The 21308-nt window shown below is 34.7% G+C and overlaps 1 protein-coding gene across 10 annotated transcripts in view; it reads left to right on the plus strand.

The window, feature by feature from the left end:
- LOC106874983 (forkhead box protein J2) overlaps positions 1-21308 on the plus strand; it is a 446415-nt gene that overhangs the window by 242746 nt on the left and 182361 nt on the right. For all 10 annotated transcript variants that reach the window (XM_089342755.1, XM_089342756.1, XM_089342759.1 and 7 more), the window contains exon 4: positions 9896-9976. In XM_089342755.1, coding sequence (XP_089198881.1) covers positions 9896-9976 — 81 coding nt within the window. The remainder of the gene's footprint in view (positions 1-9895; positions 9977-21308) is intronic.

The following is a 21308-nucleotide window of genomic DNA, read 5'->3' on the forward strand; positions in this document are numbered from 1 at the left end:
ATTCTGGTGGTGGTGTGGTGGTGGAAGTGATGTTGGCAGTGATGTTGGCAGGGGTGGTTGTGAGAGATGGGGTAGTGAGCAATGGTGGTACTGGTGGTGATGGTATGTCAGGTGATCATCATGGTGGTTGATGGTGTGGTGTTGTCAGTAGTACTGGTGGTGAATTGTATGTCAGGTGATGAGGGTCACAGAGATGATGATGATGGCAGTGAAGAGGGTGGTGGTGCTTCATGATATGTGTGTCTGATGTTGATGGTAATGCTGATTGTGGTGGTAGTGGTGGGGATGATGGTTTCGGTGTAATTACAAACTAGGAGACACAAGAAGTATAAGATTTGTTTTATGAAAGAGAAGAAATTCAATAAACCTTGAGTTTCTCTTTTCTATCTTTTCAACTTCACACAATTTTTTGAAAACAAAAAAAATAAACAGCAAAAAAAATAAACAGCAAAAAAAATTTTGCTTGATTTCCTTCTTTTTTTTTTTTTTTTGCTTTTCACTACACTCACATGGGTTTGATAGCTCTACTAATCTTTGAACTGTTCAACTGTATTTCTTTTTTTTTTTTTTTCCTTTTTACAGCTAGATTCAAGTTTATAATCCTCCTTATTCTCGTGTGAAGTCAGAAGGAATGATATTCCTTAGTTTCTCATTTTATTTTTGATTATTAACATATTTGATGGCATATAGGATGCACTTTTCCTCAAAATAAAAAATATCTCAAAAAAATTACCTCAGGTCCTGTATGCAAAGTTAGGCCGATATTACATGCTTTAATACTCTAAAACCTTTTTTCTGAATATGTGCTGCTGTAGTACGGGTGCATCTATATGCTCATGCATTTTTATGCCTTTGGCTCGGTGGTGAGAGAATCTGGCTCACAATCATGAGGTAGCGAGTTTGATTCCCAGACTGGATTCTGTATTGTGTTTTTGAACAAGACACTCTATTTCACGTTGCTCCAGTTCACTCAGCTGTAGAAATGAGTTGTGACGTCAATGGTGCCAAGCTGTATCAGCCTTTGCCTTTCCCTTGTATAACATTGGTGGAATGGAGAGGGCAGGGTGGTATGCATGGCTGATTGCTGGTCTTCCATAAACAACCTTGCCTGGGCTTGTGCCTCAGAGGAGAACTTCCTAGGTGCAATCTCATAGTCATTCATGACCAAAGGGAGTCTTTACTCTTTTACCCTATTTATATTGTCAGTAGTTCATATCCCCAAAAATGAAGCAGACTCTAAAGCATTAGAGCATTAATATTTTGTTTTAGGAAGCTAAGTGTTATAACCAGTCATATAGCGACCTTTGGTTTCACACCTGTAAAGTGCTTAACAGCATAGGCAATGCATCAGATGTTTTTTAGTCTGATGAGCAACCTATGCTGTTAAGCACTTTATAAATGTGAGACCTGTGGTCAATCTATTTCCAGCCATAACATTTAACTTCCTAATATATATATATATATATATATATATATATATACAGGGTGCAGTGGGTAAATTGTCACCATTTTATATTTTTAATTTTGTGCATGTGCATTGTTTGTTTTTGATTTTGCCGACTACACATTATGGTAGGGTCAGCTGGGCACTGTCTGTGAGAAAACCAGCACAGTGACACAATTTGCTCTGCCAGAAATTCGGAAATGACATGCTGTACTGCTTGGCATTCACACTGGAAGCTCCAATACGAACATTTCAGAGAGTTTGGCTGTGAATCTGAGGACATGTACCAAGAGTGATAAAAATCAAAAATTCAGTCAACATCATGGTGTTTGGAGTAATCACTAGTGATGGTGACATTATGCGGCCATTCATCTTCCCACATGCCCTCAACATGGAGGCCTACATCAAGTACCTGGAGGAGGTAGTGCTGCCCTGGGTGCAGAGGGTAGCTGCTGGAAGATCCTATGTCTGGCAATAGGATTCTGCATCATTCCACACAAGCAGGAGCACCCAGTCATGGCTGTCAGACAATTTCTGCAACCACATTACACCTAACATCTGCCTACCTACTCTACAATGCCATTCTGAAAATAAACAATAACATCAACTGAAATCTTGAAGCTACAAGATAATAGATAATACATGATTAATTCAAAATGATGTGAGTAAATAAGCATTACATTTGGCAGAATAATCTGAACGTTAAAAGGTTGACAGGAAAGCCATCCAGCCACAGAAAATTTGACTCAATTGATATCATTCGACCCATGCAAGCATGGAAACGTGGACTTTAAAACTATGATGATTCTACTGTTCCTCTGTGATAAGTTCACATTTACCCAAGGTGCCATATAGTGAGATTGAACCTGATAGTATGGGATTATAAAGTGATCTTCTTAGCCATACAGCCATGTACTTTTCATTATTTTAAATGAATATTGAACACTTAGATGTATTTCTTGTACTTTAAACTACTTAATGGCTTCTTATTTTAATTCAAGTCTAATTTCATAAATGAACTATCCCAGCTATTATAATTAAAAGCAAAATCAACTATAAGGCCCAAAAAATATGCAGAACCTATAATTTACTTTGGATACTTACTTAAGCTCTCTCTCTCTTTCTCTCTCTCTCTCTCTCTCTCTCTCTCTCTCTTTCTCTCTCTCTCTCTCTCTCTTTCTCTCTCTCTCTCTCTCTCTCTCTCTCTCTCTCTCTCCCCCTCTCTCTCAAAGGTTAGAGGTCATTTTACTTTATAATTTGCTAGCATTGTCAATTTTGAAACTTCACTGCATATAAAATAAGTTTTGATAATGCAAATTGTATGTGTATTTAGAAGGTAATTGCTAGTTATAGTCAGAAATAAAGACATTAGAATTTGCATTTAGTTTCCTTTGTAAAATATCCATACATAAGACATCTTTTTATATAAAACAAACCAAAATAAGCTTAAGATTGTTGTAATGATGTGAATGGTGAGGGCTTGTTATTTTTTTTTGCTTCCTTTTATGCATTTTTCTTTTCTTTTTTTTTTTCACTTAGTGCTAACTAACTAATGATACTGTTAATCTATGTTGATGAAATTCGATTTTGTATTGAACAAATCTTTGTTTTATTTTTGCTTTTTTTTAACCTTTAATAATGGTATTTTCGCTCTGGTTATTTTATATAATTTGTCTTCACTTTTGTTAAGTAAGTTACTCTTTAGAAACTGTATGGTTTCACGTTCAGTCCCACTGTGCAACACCTTGGACAAGTGCCTTCTATGGCCCTAGGCTAACCAATGCCTTGTGAGTGAATTTGTTTGATGATTACTACATTATGGTTTGATCCCCATACAAGGCAGCACGTTGTGTTCTTCAACAAAACACTTCATTTCACATTGCTTCAGTCCCCCTTTTGATTAGTGGAGAATGTTGGCCTACTTGTTTAGCCAGTGGGGTGACATCATTTGAAGGTTAAAACGAAGCAAAGTGCATTGTGACCAGTGATGTGTGACAACATCTGATAGCCTGCTTGATCACATTATCTATCTATCTGTCTGTCTGTCTGTCTATCAATAAGCATCCGGACTGTTGCCAAAGTAATGAAGCTAAAGCACGCACATGCAGAGTGAAGCCACTTGGCACAGATTGACCTTGAGCTCTGCTGTGCATGCGCACTAAGTTTTATTGTTCTAACTCACTTCTGCTGTTTACTGCATTTCTTGGAAGGAACGTGTGTAGTATTTGATTGTTGCATTGGCCATGACAGAGAAAGTTGAGCAGTGACTCTACATCAAATTTTGCCAAAAGCTTGGTGATACCTGCTCAGAGGCCTGCACAAAGTTTTCAAAAAGTTTTCATTCTTGACACAATCAAGGTCAGCTGAAAGCAGTTTTAGCACAAACTTGACAGACACGTGTCTCATACCCAAATCTTCAGTGATAATGGACTGAACTGAACCATAACCAATCTGCCCATCCTCTGATAACTCACGGATGATGATTCGACGATTTCCTCTCACAGCTGCACATACATCTGTGAGGCACATTCCAGAAAGCAGCTGCAGCAGCAGTTGTTGTAGTAGTAGTAGTAGTAGTAGTAGTAGTAATAGTAGCAATAGTGGTAGTAGTAGTAGTAGTAGGACCTGTAGATATTGTTAAGGTCTTTCTACACAAGTATTTGTTAAGCATCAACCATTTCATGTAGGTTTTCCCTAATATGTACCTAATTGTTTGGGATGTAAGGATGGTTAATACTTGATGCATTGATGAGACTATGAATAATAATAATAATGATGATGACAACAATGGTGGCGATGGTGCTGGTGATGATGATGACAATGATGTTGGTGGAAGTTGTGATGATGATAGTGATGGTGGTGGTGGCAGCAGTGGTAATAGTGGTAGATGGAGGTAAATGGTGACAACAATGATGATGGGGTGGTAATGGTGATGTCAATGGTAGAGGTGGTAGTGGTGTTGGTGATGACAATGATGATAGTGGGTGGTGGGGGGATGCTAATGACAATGGTGGTGGTGGTAGTGGAGATAGTGGTGGTAATGACAATAATGGTGATGTTAGTGAGGCTGCTACTGATGATGATAATAATGGCAGAGGTGGTGATGATGATTGCTTTTCTACTCCTCTGCTTGTCTGTAGGTCTACATGCCTGTTCTCCCTTTCTTCCTCCATCTCCTCTTCTCTCCTTACCTTATGACTGTTCTAAACCCAATTCCTACAAACTGGTCTGTATCTATGAACATTTAATAATGGCACCACAGAGAAATCTTGCTAGCACAAGACCTACAATTAATAGCATCCACCCACTTCTAGATAAATAAACAGCTACATGTTAACAAGCAGCATAGCAAAAAAGTCAAGCAGTAAACTACTTGTTTATGCAATTGAGTTACACAAAGTTGAGTCATGTATGATAGAGCCAGAAATCCATACAATACTAATATGAAATATCATTATCCATCATCATCATCACATTAATCATCATCATCATCATCCCCATCATTCTAATAAACATCATCCATCGTCACCGTCACCTTAATTATCATCATCACCATCATCGTTACTTTCATCATCATCATCATCTTAATCATTATCATCATCATCATCATCTTAATCATCATCATTATTTTTCCATGCTTGCGCAGGTCAGAGAGATTTTGTTGAGACAGATTTTCCACAGAAGAGTCTGAAGTTGTCTGGAGGCTGTGGTTGAAGCCAATGGCGATTTTATTGAATGCCTAATAAAGAAAATGCATATTCAGTCAGTCATTGCCTTGAATAAAAGAAGTACCACATCTGCCAGAGTCAAACCAATCTGGGGTTAGAAAGCTTGCTGATGTTTTGATCCCTTCCTAAAATAGTGGCATGTATTTTGATAGAGACACACATACACTCACACACAAACATATATAAATGCACACAAACACATGCAAGCACACACACGTGCATTCAGACACGCACACATACACACACACACAAATGCTTGCTCTTTTGTGAAGAGAAGCCACAATGTTTTGCTGGCAATCTTGCTACTTGCAAAAAGAAAAAGAAAAAGACATGAAATTATTAATTCATGCTATCCAAAGTATAGTTTAGATGGTTTTCTGCCAATTACAGTATTGTAAGATATCTATTGTAAACATATTGTCTGTATTAAGCTTTATATAGGCATGCATAAATGTACATATTTGCAAAACCTAGTGTACAGTAATTTGTACATAGTTTTATGTATTCGTGCATTACTGTGTATATTTGTAATACATATTGTGCATTTTAAGGAGTATATAGAGGTTTGTATACAAAAGGTAAAAAAGTATGTTTGTGTGTATGTATGTGTGTGTGTGTATATATATATATATATATATATATATATATATATATATATATATATATATGAATGTCTGTAACTATGAAATCCATTCCTACTATCATGGTATCGAAATTGCTGTCCTTTTATAGAGGGAAACCTATTTTCTTCAAAGAAAAAGGAGTTTGTTATATGATTTATAAAGATTAATTTCTGATATGGTTTATCTCTTTTATATTATCTATATATTTAGTTATTTATTTTTTTTAGCTATTTGTTACAATTTCAAATTAGCCACAGAGAGAATGGTTGACACACTTTCTTGTCTTCAAAATAAGGGTGAAAGAAATAAGAAAGGAAAAGTACACATGCATGCCCACACATACACCTACAGGCACACTCACACAAAATGTAACCCACACACAACCACACAGACACTTACAAAAGATCACTATTTTCCAGGTAATGAAAGCATCCAATCATTTTTAACTATTTACTTTGTACTGTTATATTTCTCTCTCAATCTTCTATTTTTCCATGCTCCTTCCCTCTATTGTCTATCTATCTATCTATCTATCTATCTCTTTATCTATTCCTTTATCATCTCTCTATCTCTCTCTGTATACATACACACACTCACACACACAAACACACACACACACACACATATATATAAGGGAAAGGATACATTATATAATGTAATCCAAGGTAGACTGTGTCGTAAAAACATGTGCCTGCCTTAGCTGGAATGTCTTTGAAGTGTATGTTTAGTGGAATGAGATGAAGTTTTAACTACAACCAGTAAAATAGTCTGAACCAAAGAGTGCTTTAAGATGTCAGTTGGTCAGAACCAAAAGAAACAATATATTTGTCCCTTACAAAGAAGTGTAGGTTTTTAGAATTCTTATGGTCAGGCTCAAAGAACAGCACAATTATTCATAATCCTAGCCCTATTGACTACTCAGCAAAATCATGAGTCATGCTAAATCAGCATTTTTGTTGGATGAAAAAAATATTGGTGTCAACACCTTTTGGCCATTATCTGATAAACAGCTGAGATATCTTGTGAGAATTTGTTGTTGAACCATGACTAAATGTCGAACAACATATGACATTTCTTTAAGCTTTGTTATGTTATATCATAAAGATGAAATGATATAGATTAGAATAATTGCAAGTTTTTTCTGCATACATTTTTCCTATTCATTCAATCAATTAATATCAGCATACATGAACATCATCATCATATATGTCTTCTGCCATTGCTTTGGTTCAATCTAAGCCTTGTGGATGAAATAGTGTAGACAGATACGATGCAAAAGTCTGTTGGATGGATTATACCCATAATTCCGAGGTGCAGCTATTTCACACAGTGTCATTCTGATTCTGCCTGAGAATTACATTAAGAGTGCATGTATCTGTAGAATCAAACATGGGGTATCCTGGAGACCAGTTAGTGTAAGAGAGATAATCATTTTTTGATAATACTTGGCAGGATTAGATAACTGAATTTTAAGTCAAAGAACAAGGAAGAAGACATGTCGAGTACATGGTTTTTCCCCCTTGCTTGCTTATTACAAAGATTTAAAAATTTCTGGTCTTAGGTATTGATGTGTAGCACCATTTTATTCTTATCAGAAATTGTCAGCATGACATAATCTGAGGTAAATAAATTAAACTAAATTATTTTTCAAAATGAGATGCTTGTTATAGATAGAAAATAATTACAGTTTGGAAGAGATTCATGGAATATGTACTTATTTTCTTTTTCTTTCATGCTAATTGAACGAGCAGGGATTTCACTTGATCAAATGACTGAATCCTCATCATTGAAAGTAATGGAGTTCCATTATGGTGTGTGTGTGTGCATGTGCATACATGCAGTATGCACAGATGCATTGTACATATATGTATTCAAAACATGCACATTAGTTGAGCTAATGATGCAAATCTCTATGTTCACTTGAACTGTTAGAAATAGCAACTAAATCTAATAACCCAAAATCATTCCTTCTCAAGCAAACCTATTAACAAAAGCTTTCCAAACATACTCATCGTGTTTTAGTTTTGATTCTCTCAAAATACCTAGCTGAGACTACTCTTTCAATGAGATTTTCTGTTTTCTTTTTTTAATTGTCAGTTATGATTTGAGGATTGTTTGGCTGTTGTTTCTAGCAAATAGGGCAAACTGTTGCCCATGGTACTTTTTAAATAGCATGCCTAACAAAAGATTGTCTTGAATGTTTTTAGTAGTGCAGTCTACCTAATGATGATCCATATCTCATGTGGCACATTGGGTGCAGCTGTTTGGATGCTTATGGTTTGGCATGGCTCAGTGGACAATCAACCAGTTTTGGTGATGGTACATTTTGGCCCTTGAGGCAAATGCACACATGCATATGAACAGAACTATATGTATACTAAAACAGAGAGGAAGAAAGAGACATTACACATACATACAAACATAGCCACATGCTCACATGCATAAACAGAAAGAGAGAGAGAGAGAGAGGAGAAAAGGATGGAGTGAATGAGAGAAATATTAAAATGTCTTATGTCAAATAAGTCATCAGCAAATATGTAGGGCCAGATAGGCGGCACCAAAATGACTGTGCCAAAACGTCTCAAACTTATCTAAACTCATGCTCATTACTAGAGAAAAGAGATTTTCCTAACTCCTTTTCTGTTTGTGATGATGTGTGTAATGTAAAATTTTGGAAGTTGTCATGTTGAAGTACACAGCCACCTTGGAACTTGTGTGCTGTGACTATCCTCTTATTTCTTCATTGGATTTTCTTAAAACATTTTTGATTATGCAAAACTGTGTAGAGTTGCAAATTGGATAATTTTATAATAAAAAGCACCGAGGGAGGATATATTTTGCAATTAGGTAATAATATGCAATGTGCAAATTGCTCTAAAGAAATTTTTCAGCTTGTAATTCACTTGCCAAAAGATAGGCAATATGACTAACAAATGCACTATTTATGTTATGTTTGTTTTCCAAAAATACATTCAATTATCTGTAATTTGATGTATAATATACAGGGGTTCATTTATAATTAAGTATACATTCAAGGGGATTTCAAAATCTCATGTAATTTATAAAGTTTTGCTAAGAGGAAAAAATCCTTGGAACGACAATAGTTTTAAATCAATTTAAAGAGTACACACATTTTAATACTTGGAATATGGTACAGGGAATCCAATGAGCTAGTTTTCATCGATATAATAGTGATAATATTATTTATAATGATAATAATAATCCTTTCTACTATAGGCACAGAGCCTGATATTTTGGGGGAGGGAGCTAGTCAATGACACTGACCCCCAGTGGTCAACTGGTACTTATTTTATTGACTCTAATTAGATGAAAGGCAAAGTGAACCTTGGCAGAATTTAAACTCAGAACATAAGTACAAATGAAATGCCACTAAGCATTTTATCTGGTGCAGTAACGATTCTGCTAGCTTGCTGTCTTGATGATGATGATGATGGTGGTGGTGGTGGTGGTGGTGGTGGTGGTGGTGATGATGATGATTAATGGTTTCAAATTTTGGCACAAGCAATTTTAGGGGACAGAATAGCTGAATACATTGACCAGCAGAATTTGTCTTGCATCGTATTTTATTGACCACGGTGGTATGAAAAGCAGAGTTGACCACTGTTGTATCTTAACTCAAAATGTAAAGAGCTAGAACAAATACTGCCATTCATTTTTCCATGTTATATATCCACAATGAGCACAAAATTGCTCATACTTTTGTTGTCTATTGATTTTGTATTCTGCTACATAAGCTGACATATTGCCTGCCTTTCAGCAAGATCAAGAAGTACTTTATTCTGTTAATTATTTTTGTTGTTTGGCCCTATGTCACACTTGACACAACTGACCTATGTTCCAATACATCTTTATTTACATCTATGTCCATGTTGTCCATTGTGGATTTGTTTTTCTTTGTCCATTTTAATAACAATGAGTGATGTATAGAAATTTTCCTCTATTTCGAGCAGGTCGAGAAACCACATACAGGCTTCTCTCATCAGCTTCGACTTATTGTTCTGTTTCAATGTAAATAAATAAAACATGATTTCTGTGTGGATTAAAATATGAAAATCTAAAATTCTTCAATTCTTCTGTAGGGATCATATTGGGCTATTGACAATAATCCATCAGATGACCCGGTTCCATCTCGGCAGAAAAGAAGGCGACTCAATGAAAGAGTAAGTATTATTGTTGTTGTTGTTGTTGTTAAAATAAAGTTAGATATTTATATTAATGGTTTGTGAAGCTGCATGGCTCAGTGGTTAGAGTGTTGGGTTCACAATCATGAGGTAATGAGTTCAATTCCCAGACTGGGCCGTGTGTTGTGTTCTTGAGCAAGACTCTTTATTTCGCATTATTCCAGTTCACTCAGCTGTAGAAATGAGCTGCGATGTCATTGGTGCCAAGCTGTATCAGCCTTCAAGTTTCACTTGGATAATATCAGTGGTGTAGAGAGGGGAGGCTGATATGCATGGGTGACTGCTGGTCTTCCACAAATAACTTTGCCCAGACTTGTGCCTTGGAGGGTCACTTTCTAGGTGCAAACCCATGGTCATTCATGACTGAAGGGGGTGTCTTCTGCTTTAGCCTCAGGTCAACCAACACCCTGTGAATGGATTTGGTAGATGGAAACTGAAAGAAGCCTGTTGTGCATGTGTGTGTATATATATATATATATATATATATATATTGTGTCACACAGTAATTAGAGTATGATATAATTTAATGTACCCACACATTTGAAAATCCAGGATATACAAGCAACACAGTGATATTTCCACTGTAGAGTCTGTGTGTGTGTGTGTGTGTGTGTGTGTGTGTGTGTGTGTGTGTGTATGTATATATATATATATATATATATATATAAAGTGTATTGCTTCAAAAGTTCACTTTTGTCTGAACAACAGTTATGTAAAACTTAAAGTATTAATGGTTTTTGAAGTCTTTCAGTTTCAATGTAATACTATGTATTTAACTTTACCTATGGTATTTGAATACTTTTCTCTCCATCTTCGTTTACCCTTATATGCTAGCATGCACACACACACACACACACAAACACACTATTAAAAAATGTAAGAAAAACTTTTCAAATATAAGTGAAATGAAAGTATACAAAAACGAACATTATTTTCCATCTTGCTGTTAGTTTTGCTTCATTTTGAAAAACAAAAAAATTTTTCATGGTTTATTATTGTTTATATTTTGAATTGCATATAAATGGTGGCACCAAAATCTTTTAAGTGCATAGAGCCTCAATGGGTCTTAATCTGGACCTGATTATAGTACCACCACCACCACCACCATCGCCAATATCACCATTACATCACCAACACTACCATCATTCATCAACATCTACCAAATCCAACATCACCACTACTATCATCATCATCATCACCATCACTAACACCATCGTCACAAACATCCCCACTAGAACATCATCATTATCATTAAAACCACCACCACTGTCCTCAGCATTACTGCCACCAACACCATCTACAGCAACACCATTACTATCATTGCCTCCAACATGACCATCACTGCCAATAGTAACAACAACAACATTACTTCCACCAACACTACCTCCATCAGCAACCCCAACACCACCAACAATAAAAGCAACAAAAGCATCACTGCTGCCAACAACATCACTACAACTATAACTACCATTACCATCTCCATCACTAACGCCAACATCATCACCACCACAAACATCATCACCTTTCTCATTATCACTGACATCATTACTGTCAATATCCTCATCGCAGTGGCTACCAGCAACACCACTATCACCACCATCAGCAGAACTACCAACAGCACCACCATCACCATTATCATAATTACCACAAGCACAACTACCATCCCAATCACTAGTAATATTATCATTGCTATAATGGTTACCATCAACACCATGAGCACTGTTACCAATACCACCACAACCATCACCATCAAAATCACTTCCACTGCCACCATAGTAACCCCACCAACACCCCTATGAGCACTAAGCACTATTTCCACCACCATCACCACCGTCAACATTATTCTCTCTTTTGATTTAATATACTTGTGTTAATTTGTAGGATTTGTCTGGACGACATCTGTTACCATATCAACTGCACAACAGATGTGTAATTACATTATCTGGACTGGAAACATGTGTAAATACAAATATAGATTTATAGAAGGATGCTCTCCTTAGCAATAAGCACTCGACCATTAATTGAAGGTGTTATCTATTTGTTTGCTGACTTTACTAAAGAGCAAAGCAATGTGACCTTACCTAAGAAAATAAAGCAATTGGTATGGCGTAGTTTATTTGAACTCATTAGTGTTAATAGAAGCCACTATGTTCACCACAAAACTATTATATCTATTGTTTATGTATGATTTTATCTTCTCTTGAAGTGCCGTAACAGTTAATAAAATCAATTTATTCTGTTAATGATACAATAGCATTTCTAAGAAATGGTAAACCCCTACTTGTGCTCTTCCTGTTATGTTAGAGTATATTTTTATAATCCAAAAGTATTATTTGCTTTAACATGTAATTTGGCTTTTATGATTCATTGGTAATGTTGTATGATACACATTATGGAATTGTTATCTAAGGAATATCGAGTAAGTGCAGTTGTCAGTAAGCACAGGCATAGCTGTGTGGTTGTAAGTTTGCTTCCAAACCACATGGTTCTGAGTTCAGTCCCAGTATATGGCACCTTGGAGAAGTATTTTCTATTAAAGCCCCAGGCTGCCCGAAGCTCTGTGAGTGGATTTGTTAGACAGAAACAGAAAGAAGCTCATCATGTATATATGTATGTATGTATTGTATGTAATGTATGTATGCATGCATGCATTCATGCTACTGTTTCCTTACCTTGACTTCATTTGATACATTGTGAATGAATGTCACCATCATGCAAATAGTGTCCCTCATTCCCAGTCTTCCATGAAAGTATGTCTGGTCTTGGTGAAATATTACCTTGCTTAGAAATAGGTGAGGGTTGGCAATACAAAGGACATCTGGTCATAGCAAATCTACCTCAGCAATCTCATACAAGTATGAAAAACCGGACATTAACCTTTAGCATGCTGAAGGTAAATCATGTTGCTGTACGAGTTTTCTCCTCTGTAGCGGCAGGCATATTGTGTCACATTGAGAGAGAGAAAAACTCATATGGCAACATGATTTACCTTCAGTGTGCTAAAGGTTGAATGATGCTTAGGATTGATCTGTAATAACTTTGACATGTTATAGTATGACTTTTTGCTTTTATTTTGGGTTGTTTAAAATGTTTTGTTATGTGTGAAGGCCCTGTGGCCAATAAAGAGATGATGATGATGATGATGATGACGATGATCATCATCGTTGTCATTATCATTGTTATCAGTCTTCTATGTTCTTTAGAAATCAATACTCTCCATGCAAGATTGTTATTTAACTGACATAGTTGCCTTCAAATATTTTTACTTAAAATTCTAATTCTTAATTTTTCATTCATTTTTGCCCTGAAATTAAAAACGATATTTGTAAAATACATTCTTCAGATGTTTGAGAAAGGAGGGGAAAAAATATTTTGTGGAATTCCAAGTTAATATTTAAATTTCATTACTTTGCAGAAAGATTATAGATGTTTTTTGATCAGGTCTAATTCAAATTTTCAGGAAAATAAAATGCCTATGTCGACCATATAATTTTCTGGTGTTAATTAACGCAAATCATTTGAATTTCACAAAGTTAGTTTGTGTTTTTTTGTATTTTTTTTCCAAAAGTATCTAATTAGAACATTTTGATGTTTTGTTTCAGATTTTTCAATTTATTAGAAAATCTCTAAATAATAATATGTAAATGTTATTTAACTTGTTTGTAAATATAAGTATCTACTTTGTCTTTTCATTCTTTCATAATTTAGTCATATATTCGTGACAACTTTCAGTTTCTCAACTATCTAACATAAGCTTTTTCTTCATGATGCCCTCTCAACTTTGAAATATAGTGGGTTCAGAGAGAAATGAAATGTTTTGGTCATAAGGTCAATAAGTTCACTTCATGATCACATGGTTTTGAGTTTGACCCCTTAGTGTGACACATTGGCCACTTTACCACCTTCAAAAGTAGTCGATGTAATCAAAAGGAGATAAAATACATGGTTTTAGGTTCAGCCCCACCCTGCACTACTTTGGATAATTGTCTTCTACTATAGCTGTGGCTGACCAACGTCTTGTGAGTGACTTTTGTAGATTGTAACTTTTGTGAAACCCATTGTATATGTGTGTGTGTATGTATTGTTTTGTTTGTGTTCATCGCCCCACAACTTGATAAGTCATATATGTGTATGTGTATATGTATGTATGTGTGTGTGTGTGTATATATAACTTATTTTTCTAGGAACAGACATAAACTTCCTGTTGAAAAAGAGTTCATAACTCCAACTGAAAAGATTTGTCTCCCCTTACACACACTTCCTGTTTTGACGCCACACTTCCTGCTTAACACAAACTTTTAGCCCTTTTCTTAAACCTAACACAACTCTCAATTCTCATGCATCCTTATTTTTCCAACCATTATATACATGGATTACCATTGAACTTTGAAAGCTCAAAGACAATATAATGTATTGGTATATTTATTTTTTTATATATTACTTTTTAATATATTATTTTCTTCATTTTGTACTTCTTTGTAAAAAACATTTTCATTCTCCCTCTTCTTGAAAATTTGCTTCACAATGAAAGCCAGTTAGAGAAATCTTTATTAAAATATGCTTCCAGTTTAGCATTCTGCCTTATTATTATTTTTCATTTTCCTATATATATAATGGTATCAATGAGACTATTGGATATTGTTATATGTCACTGGTCACAATGCAATATGCTTTGTTTTAGCTTTTGAATGATGCCACCCAGCTGGTTAGGCAGGGTGGCATCATTACCAATATAACCCCTGATTGGAAGGCTTTTCTGTTACAAGGTTACCCATTTACAGCTGATTGAAATGGTGTGTTTTACTCCAGAACAGAACCCATCATCTGGTTTGGAAATCGGACCCATGATCTAGCGATTGTGGGTGCAATGCTTCTACCACTAGGCCACACACCTTCATGTATGTCTATATATATATATATATATATATATATATATATATATATACATACATACATATACACACTCACACATATATACACACTCAGATATATATATATACATACACATAACACATACACACACACTTCTCCCTATTGGTCACTTCTGCCACACAAGCACCAAAAACATGTGATGGCAAAGCAAGCTCATTAATCATATAGCCATACCTGTATACTAATTAATTGAAATTTTAAAAATTTGATGTAGGTAATGTGATAAGAGGAAGATGTGATTTTGTCTGATCTTTTCTAGACCTCAGTGACAACAGACTAAAACAAGTTCATTGCCAGAATACGAGTTAACATGCATAGCATTTCTTTTCCCCTTTTCACAGCCTCATATTGACATGTATGAGACAGTGAAATGTTACTAACATTACTACTATTATTAATGAATGAATGAATTAATTAATGAATGAATTAATGAATGAAGTATCTCAGCAATTCTAATTAGAATAAAGAGAATGAAAAAAATATGGGAACAAAATAAAACTGCTATGAACTGAATATCAAACTCTCTCCCCTTTTAACAACTTTTAATTAATTTGTGCTTTGATATTTATAAAAATGTTGTCTTAATGATGATGCTTTGTTGATTACAGTAATTAATATGCCCGTATTTTTAATTTTTTTTTTCTTTTTTCTTTTGCCTATATTGCAGCTTGCAATTTTTTTTTTTTGTGTCACTCACACCTACTCATCTCTCTCAATCTCTGTAACATACACACATCTATAAACATATCTATCTATCTATCTATCTATGTCTGTATATATATGTGTGTGTGTGTGTGTGTGTGCGCATTTAAACATCTAAATATACTGGAAACAACATAATCAGTATCTAGACGTATTAACATAGTAGTAGTAATAATAATAATAATGATAATAAAGTAATATAAATAAAATGTCAATAGTTTTGATGCATGACTTTTTGTCCACCCATACATATGTAGGTGCAGGCATGGTTTTGTAGTTAAGAAGCCTACCTCCAAACTGAGGGGTCTTGGGTTCAGTTCCCCTCCATGGCACCTTGGGCAGGTGTCTTCTATTTCAGCCCCAGGCTGACCAAAGCTTTGTAAGTGGAGTTGATTGACTGAAACTGGAAGAAGCCAGTCGTATACATTGACATGTGTGTGTGTGTGTGTGTATCTATGTCTGCACATGTGTATGCTGGTTTGTTTACGTTCCTATAGCATTAGCAGTTTAAAGAGAAGAGTCCAAAAGAATAAGTACCAGCCTCTAAAACAAAACAAAAAGCAATGGTTGATTTGTTCTACTAGAACCCTTCAAGGCAGTGACCCAGCACAGCGACAGTTCAATGAGTGAAACAAGTAAAAGATAAAAGATTCCTTTCCCTCTTGTTTGTCCCTATCTTTTCTATTTGTTTTATGTAGATGCACAAATTATTTAACTATTTCCAATAATCAATCAGATCTATCTAACTGACCTAGGAAGGGCATCCAGCTATAGAAACCATGCCAAAACAGATATGGAACATGGGCAGCTCCTGTCAAACCGTCCGACTCATACCAGCTTGTAAAATAGACATTAATTGATGATGATTATTATTATTTTGAAAAAAAGTGCATTTTTAAATGCTAACAAATATGGTATGATATTTACTCATGTACAAATCATAACCCTAATTTAGTGTTAAATCCTGGTACAATTTTTTTCCCCTTCACCTTCATAGTTTTAGATTTGCCCCATGTTTAAATTGCACCCCTGTTTCTTCACTTAAAATCGAGTATAAAATATTGTGACTTATATACAAGTAAATATGGTTGGTGGGAAGCTCCCAGACAACACAGTGTTTTTAGTTTTCATGTTGAGTTTTAAGATTTATTATGTTTTCAGAAACAGAATATATGTAAATGTTATAAGTTCAAGTAAATATTATGAATTAAATTTTTTTTTATTTTCTCTGTTTTCTTAAAAAATACATTTTTGCAGAAATTTATAGTGTAATGGAATTTCATTTTCTTTAATTATATTTCTTCTCCATCATATTATTATTATTATTATTATTATTATTATCATCATCATCATCATTATTATTATTATTATTATTATTATTATTATTATTACTACTACTATTATGGTGGTTAGCAGGCAGCATTGTTAGCTCACTGGGCAAAATGCTTAGCAACATCTCGTCCATCTTTACATTCTGAGTTCAAATTCCGCTGAGGTTGACTTTGTTTTTCATCCTTTCTAGGTTGATAAGTATCAGTTGAGCACTGGAGTTGAGTTGATTGACTTATCCCCTCCCCAAAAATTGCTGGTTTTGTGCCAAAACTTGAAACCACTATTATTATTATATCCAGGAGTTTTCTCTAATTTTCTGTTTGTTTGTTTTAATAGACTTTCATCTTATAAAATGATAAAAAAAAAAAAAAAAAATTTGTTGGTAGATCAAGAGAAACAGGTGGAACTCTATTATGATGAAATATGCCAGAGGAGAGTGACAAAACTGACAAGGAATAACATGGGAATGATTTATTGAGTAAGAGTTCAATGTGGGTCTTATAGACAAACAGACTTTCGGCAGGCAAAGACTGTATTTGGTTGGGGGAAATGTATGAATGAGTCTCCCTGTGTGGGATGAATTGGTTAAAAAAACTTGAAGGTGCTGAAGAAAGCTATTATGTGTTTTTGTGCCTTTGGCTGTCACCCACCTCCCCACTATTTGACAACTGGTTGGGAGAAGGAACAAAAATGTGATAAACTATACCTTGAAAAAAATCAGAGGTGATGATCAAAGTTGGAATGCCTTTAAATATAGTTCTGCTCAATTTGGGATGACTTGGGGTTAAAGAACAACACTAGAATAAATGGTGATTTTCTCTCGTTTTTAAAGTGTTTCATGAAGACAGTAATAATAAAAAGAACTCATTCCAAAAGACATTTATAGCAAATCTTGTCCTGCTTAATGTCACACCTGAAAACAAGCGAACATGACAGTTATTATAACATCTCAAATGAAAACTCATGAATATTGCTACATTAAAATATACTTTTTCTGTGTAATGCTGATAATTCAGTAAGTCAATCAATAAATTAATGCACAAACACACACTCACGCACACACACACATATACAGGCATGGATGTGTAGTTAAGAAGTTTGCTTCCCAACCTCATGGTTTCAGGTTCAGTCTCACTGTGTGGAACCTTTTACTATAGTCTTGGGACAACCAAAGCCTAGTGAGTGAATTTGTTAGACAGACACCTAAATAAGCTTGTCATATATATATGTGTGTGTGCGTGTGTGTGTGTGTGGTACTGTCTTCCTGTCTTGACATCACATTATTATTGTAAGTGTCACTGCCACAAAGGAGATCTTCTGTGAGAAAGCTAGAGTGGTTTAAGTCAGCGCTAGAAGAAAAACAACCATCTTTACTTTCAAGACAAAAAGGTGTTCTTCCATCAGGATAATACTTAGCCACATACAGCAAGGATGACATTCCAAAGGCTGGAGCAGTTTGAATGGGAAATGATCCCCCACCCACCATATATGCCAGACATTGCTCCATCTGATTATCGTTTATTCCTCAGTCAAAGATGCTTCTTCCATGACCACCCTGCCCTTTCATGTATCTAGTTTAACAAGTTGTTGCTGCTTAACCTCAGGTCTGCCTTTATCTAGCAAACCTTTGGTCCAAAAGACACTCCTCCCATGACAATCTCATCATTTCTCATATCTTGAACTACATGTCCTTCCATTTATTCTGCTAGTAGCATCTAGTCTGAGCAGAATTTGGCTAACACTAAACATGTTTGAGTGAACAAAAGACTTGTTACTTCAACACACTGACAAAAGTGATCATCTTAAACAGGAATATCTAAAGAAATATTTTATTTAGCCTGTTATATATATATATATATATATGTGTGTGTGTGTGTGCACGCACTTCTGTGTGTTTGTGTCTGTTCCCTACTGCTTGACAACTGGTGTTGGTCTGTTTATGTCTCCACAAGTTAGTGGTCTGGCAAAAGAGACTGACAGAATCATTACCATTTAAAAAAAAAAAATAAGTACTGGTGTTCATGCATTTGACTAACCCCTTCAAGGTGGTGCTCCAGCATGGCTGCAGTCCAATGACTGAAAGAAATAAAAGATAAATGATGTACTGGAGTTGATTTATTTGACTAAACCCATCAAGATGTTGTCCCAGCATAGCCACAGTCATTGACTGACTGAAGTAGAAGATAAAGGATTAAAAGAAGTACTAGAGTCGATTCGTTTGACTAAACTTGTCAAAGCATTGTCCCAGCATGGCCACAGTCCAATGACTGAAACAAGTAAAATATATAAAAATTAAATCAATATGACCCAAGAAAAATTTACAAAGCAAAAGTGATGGATTCATAATTTAAATGGAATTAGCTCGACATATCAAATTAAAACTGCTTCAAGAGTAACTGATATACGAGAATCTTTGATAAAAATTAATTGATAAAGGGTTAATGTAAATATTTAATTTTAAATTGAAATCAGTCTGCATTAAAATTAAAATTGTAAAATATTGTTTAAAAGTCCTTTGAGTATTTTCATTAAACATATCGTTTGTATTAAATATTTTTAAGAATATAAATCTCTTATCTGCAAGAAAATTTAATTGCTTGTAATAACCACTGTTATCAATGCATATCAATGTTTTGGGTTTATTATTGTTTTTTTTTTATTTTTCATTATGTTTTCTTCTAATGCTTTTTGTTTTGTAATTCTTGTTCTTTTATTAATTGAGAAACTGTTTCATATTTTTAATCATAGATAGCTAGATAGACAAATAGATAGAGAGATAGATTGATAGATAGATAAAGAGAGAGAGAGAGAGAGAAAGAAAGAAAGAGAGAGAGAGAGAGAGAGACAGATGGACTGATAAAGTGATAGATAGACTGAGTTATATATATATTTATGTATATGTATATCTAGAAAACATGTAAACGTGTATGTAAATACAATTGTATTCACATACATTTTTTATAGATAGATAGATAGATAGATAAATAGATAGATAGATAGATAGATGCAGGTATGGTAATATGGATTTGGAGTTCACTTCATAACCATATGGCTTCAAGTTCCATGTCACAGCATGACACCTTGAACAAGTATCTTGTACTATAGCTGCAGGTTGACCAATGCTTTGGCAATGAAATTGTAAGATAGAAGCTATATGGAAGCTTGTATGTATGCGATGCATCTGTGTGTATGCACACACACACACACACAATGGCTTGCAAAAACTTTATAGTCTGCTTAATAACACACAATATTAATTTAATATGTAAAATTATCCAACATGAATGAAAGTTTGTCTCAGTATTTTTGTGACTCTCCTTGAACTAATATCATGGCTTTTAGCTAATTAGGCTTGTATTTGATTACATTATCAATGAGAGAAAGATACATATTTATCTACTCTTTGATCAATGTTTCTTTTATCTCTCTAATTGATGTAATTTTCAGCAATCTTGCTCTCTGCATTCTGTCAAGATATTCCAATGTGTGTGTTCTACAGGATTAAGATCGAGGGCTTTGAACAACCCATTTCAGAGATTTGTTTCTGCAACTTCTTTTCCTGAGCTTGTGATACCTTGCTTCTATGACATGGTGTTCAATCTTTTTTCTGAAAATATAGTTGTTTTATCAATTCCTTCATTGGAAAAGGTGGGAAAAAAATGACACCTTTCAAATATTTGATTGTATTCTGGATCACTTAAACCAGTCATATCCACCTTAAATATCTAACCTGATTTATGTTCAAACAAGCCAAATCTGGCCTCTCACACCTATCCTACAATGTCATTTTAAAGCTAAACAATCTCGTCAAAATCACTAAGCTACAAGATAAAGCATGATTAATTCAAAACATTGTAAATAAATAAGCTTTACATCTGACAGAATAAACTGAATGCTAAAGGGTTGAATGATTTTCAACGAAAAGGAGCAACAAAAGGAGCATTGACATTAAATGATGGTGAAGATGATGATGATGATGATATATATATATATATATATATATATATATTTTTCCTGTCTTGGTTTGTGTTTGCCACCTTGGAATCCTCTGTGTAGTGGGTTGATCCACTACTCAGGAAGAGACTATTCTAGAGTACGTTCTGTCTTATCTTCGAAACGTCTAGTTGGAATAGAGACAGCTGATGAAGGGATATTCCAAGTGGCTTTCCGTTTTCCTATGTGTTCGTTCCGTTGTCTGTAGTTCATTGTTCTAACGTCCTGTACCCTGATATGCATATATATACACATGTAGATGTAAGTATGTACATATATGTGTGTATACATGTATATATATTCTTTGTATTATTTTATATATATGGTGTTGCCATCCGGTTTCACCAGTCCT

Source organism: Octopus bimaculoides, chromosome 26 (genome assembly GCF_046866305.1).
Source record: "Octopus bimaculoides isolate indiv1 chromosome 26, ASM4686630v1, whole genome shotgun sequence".
Taxonomy (NCBI): Eukaryota; Metazoa; Mollusca; class Cephalopoda; order Octopoda; family Octopodidae; genus Octopus; species Octopus bimaculoides.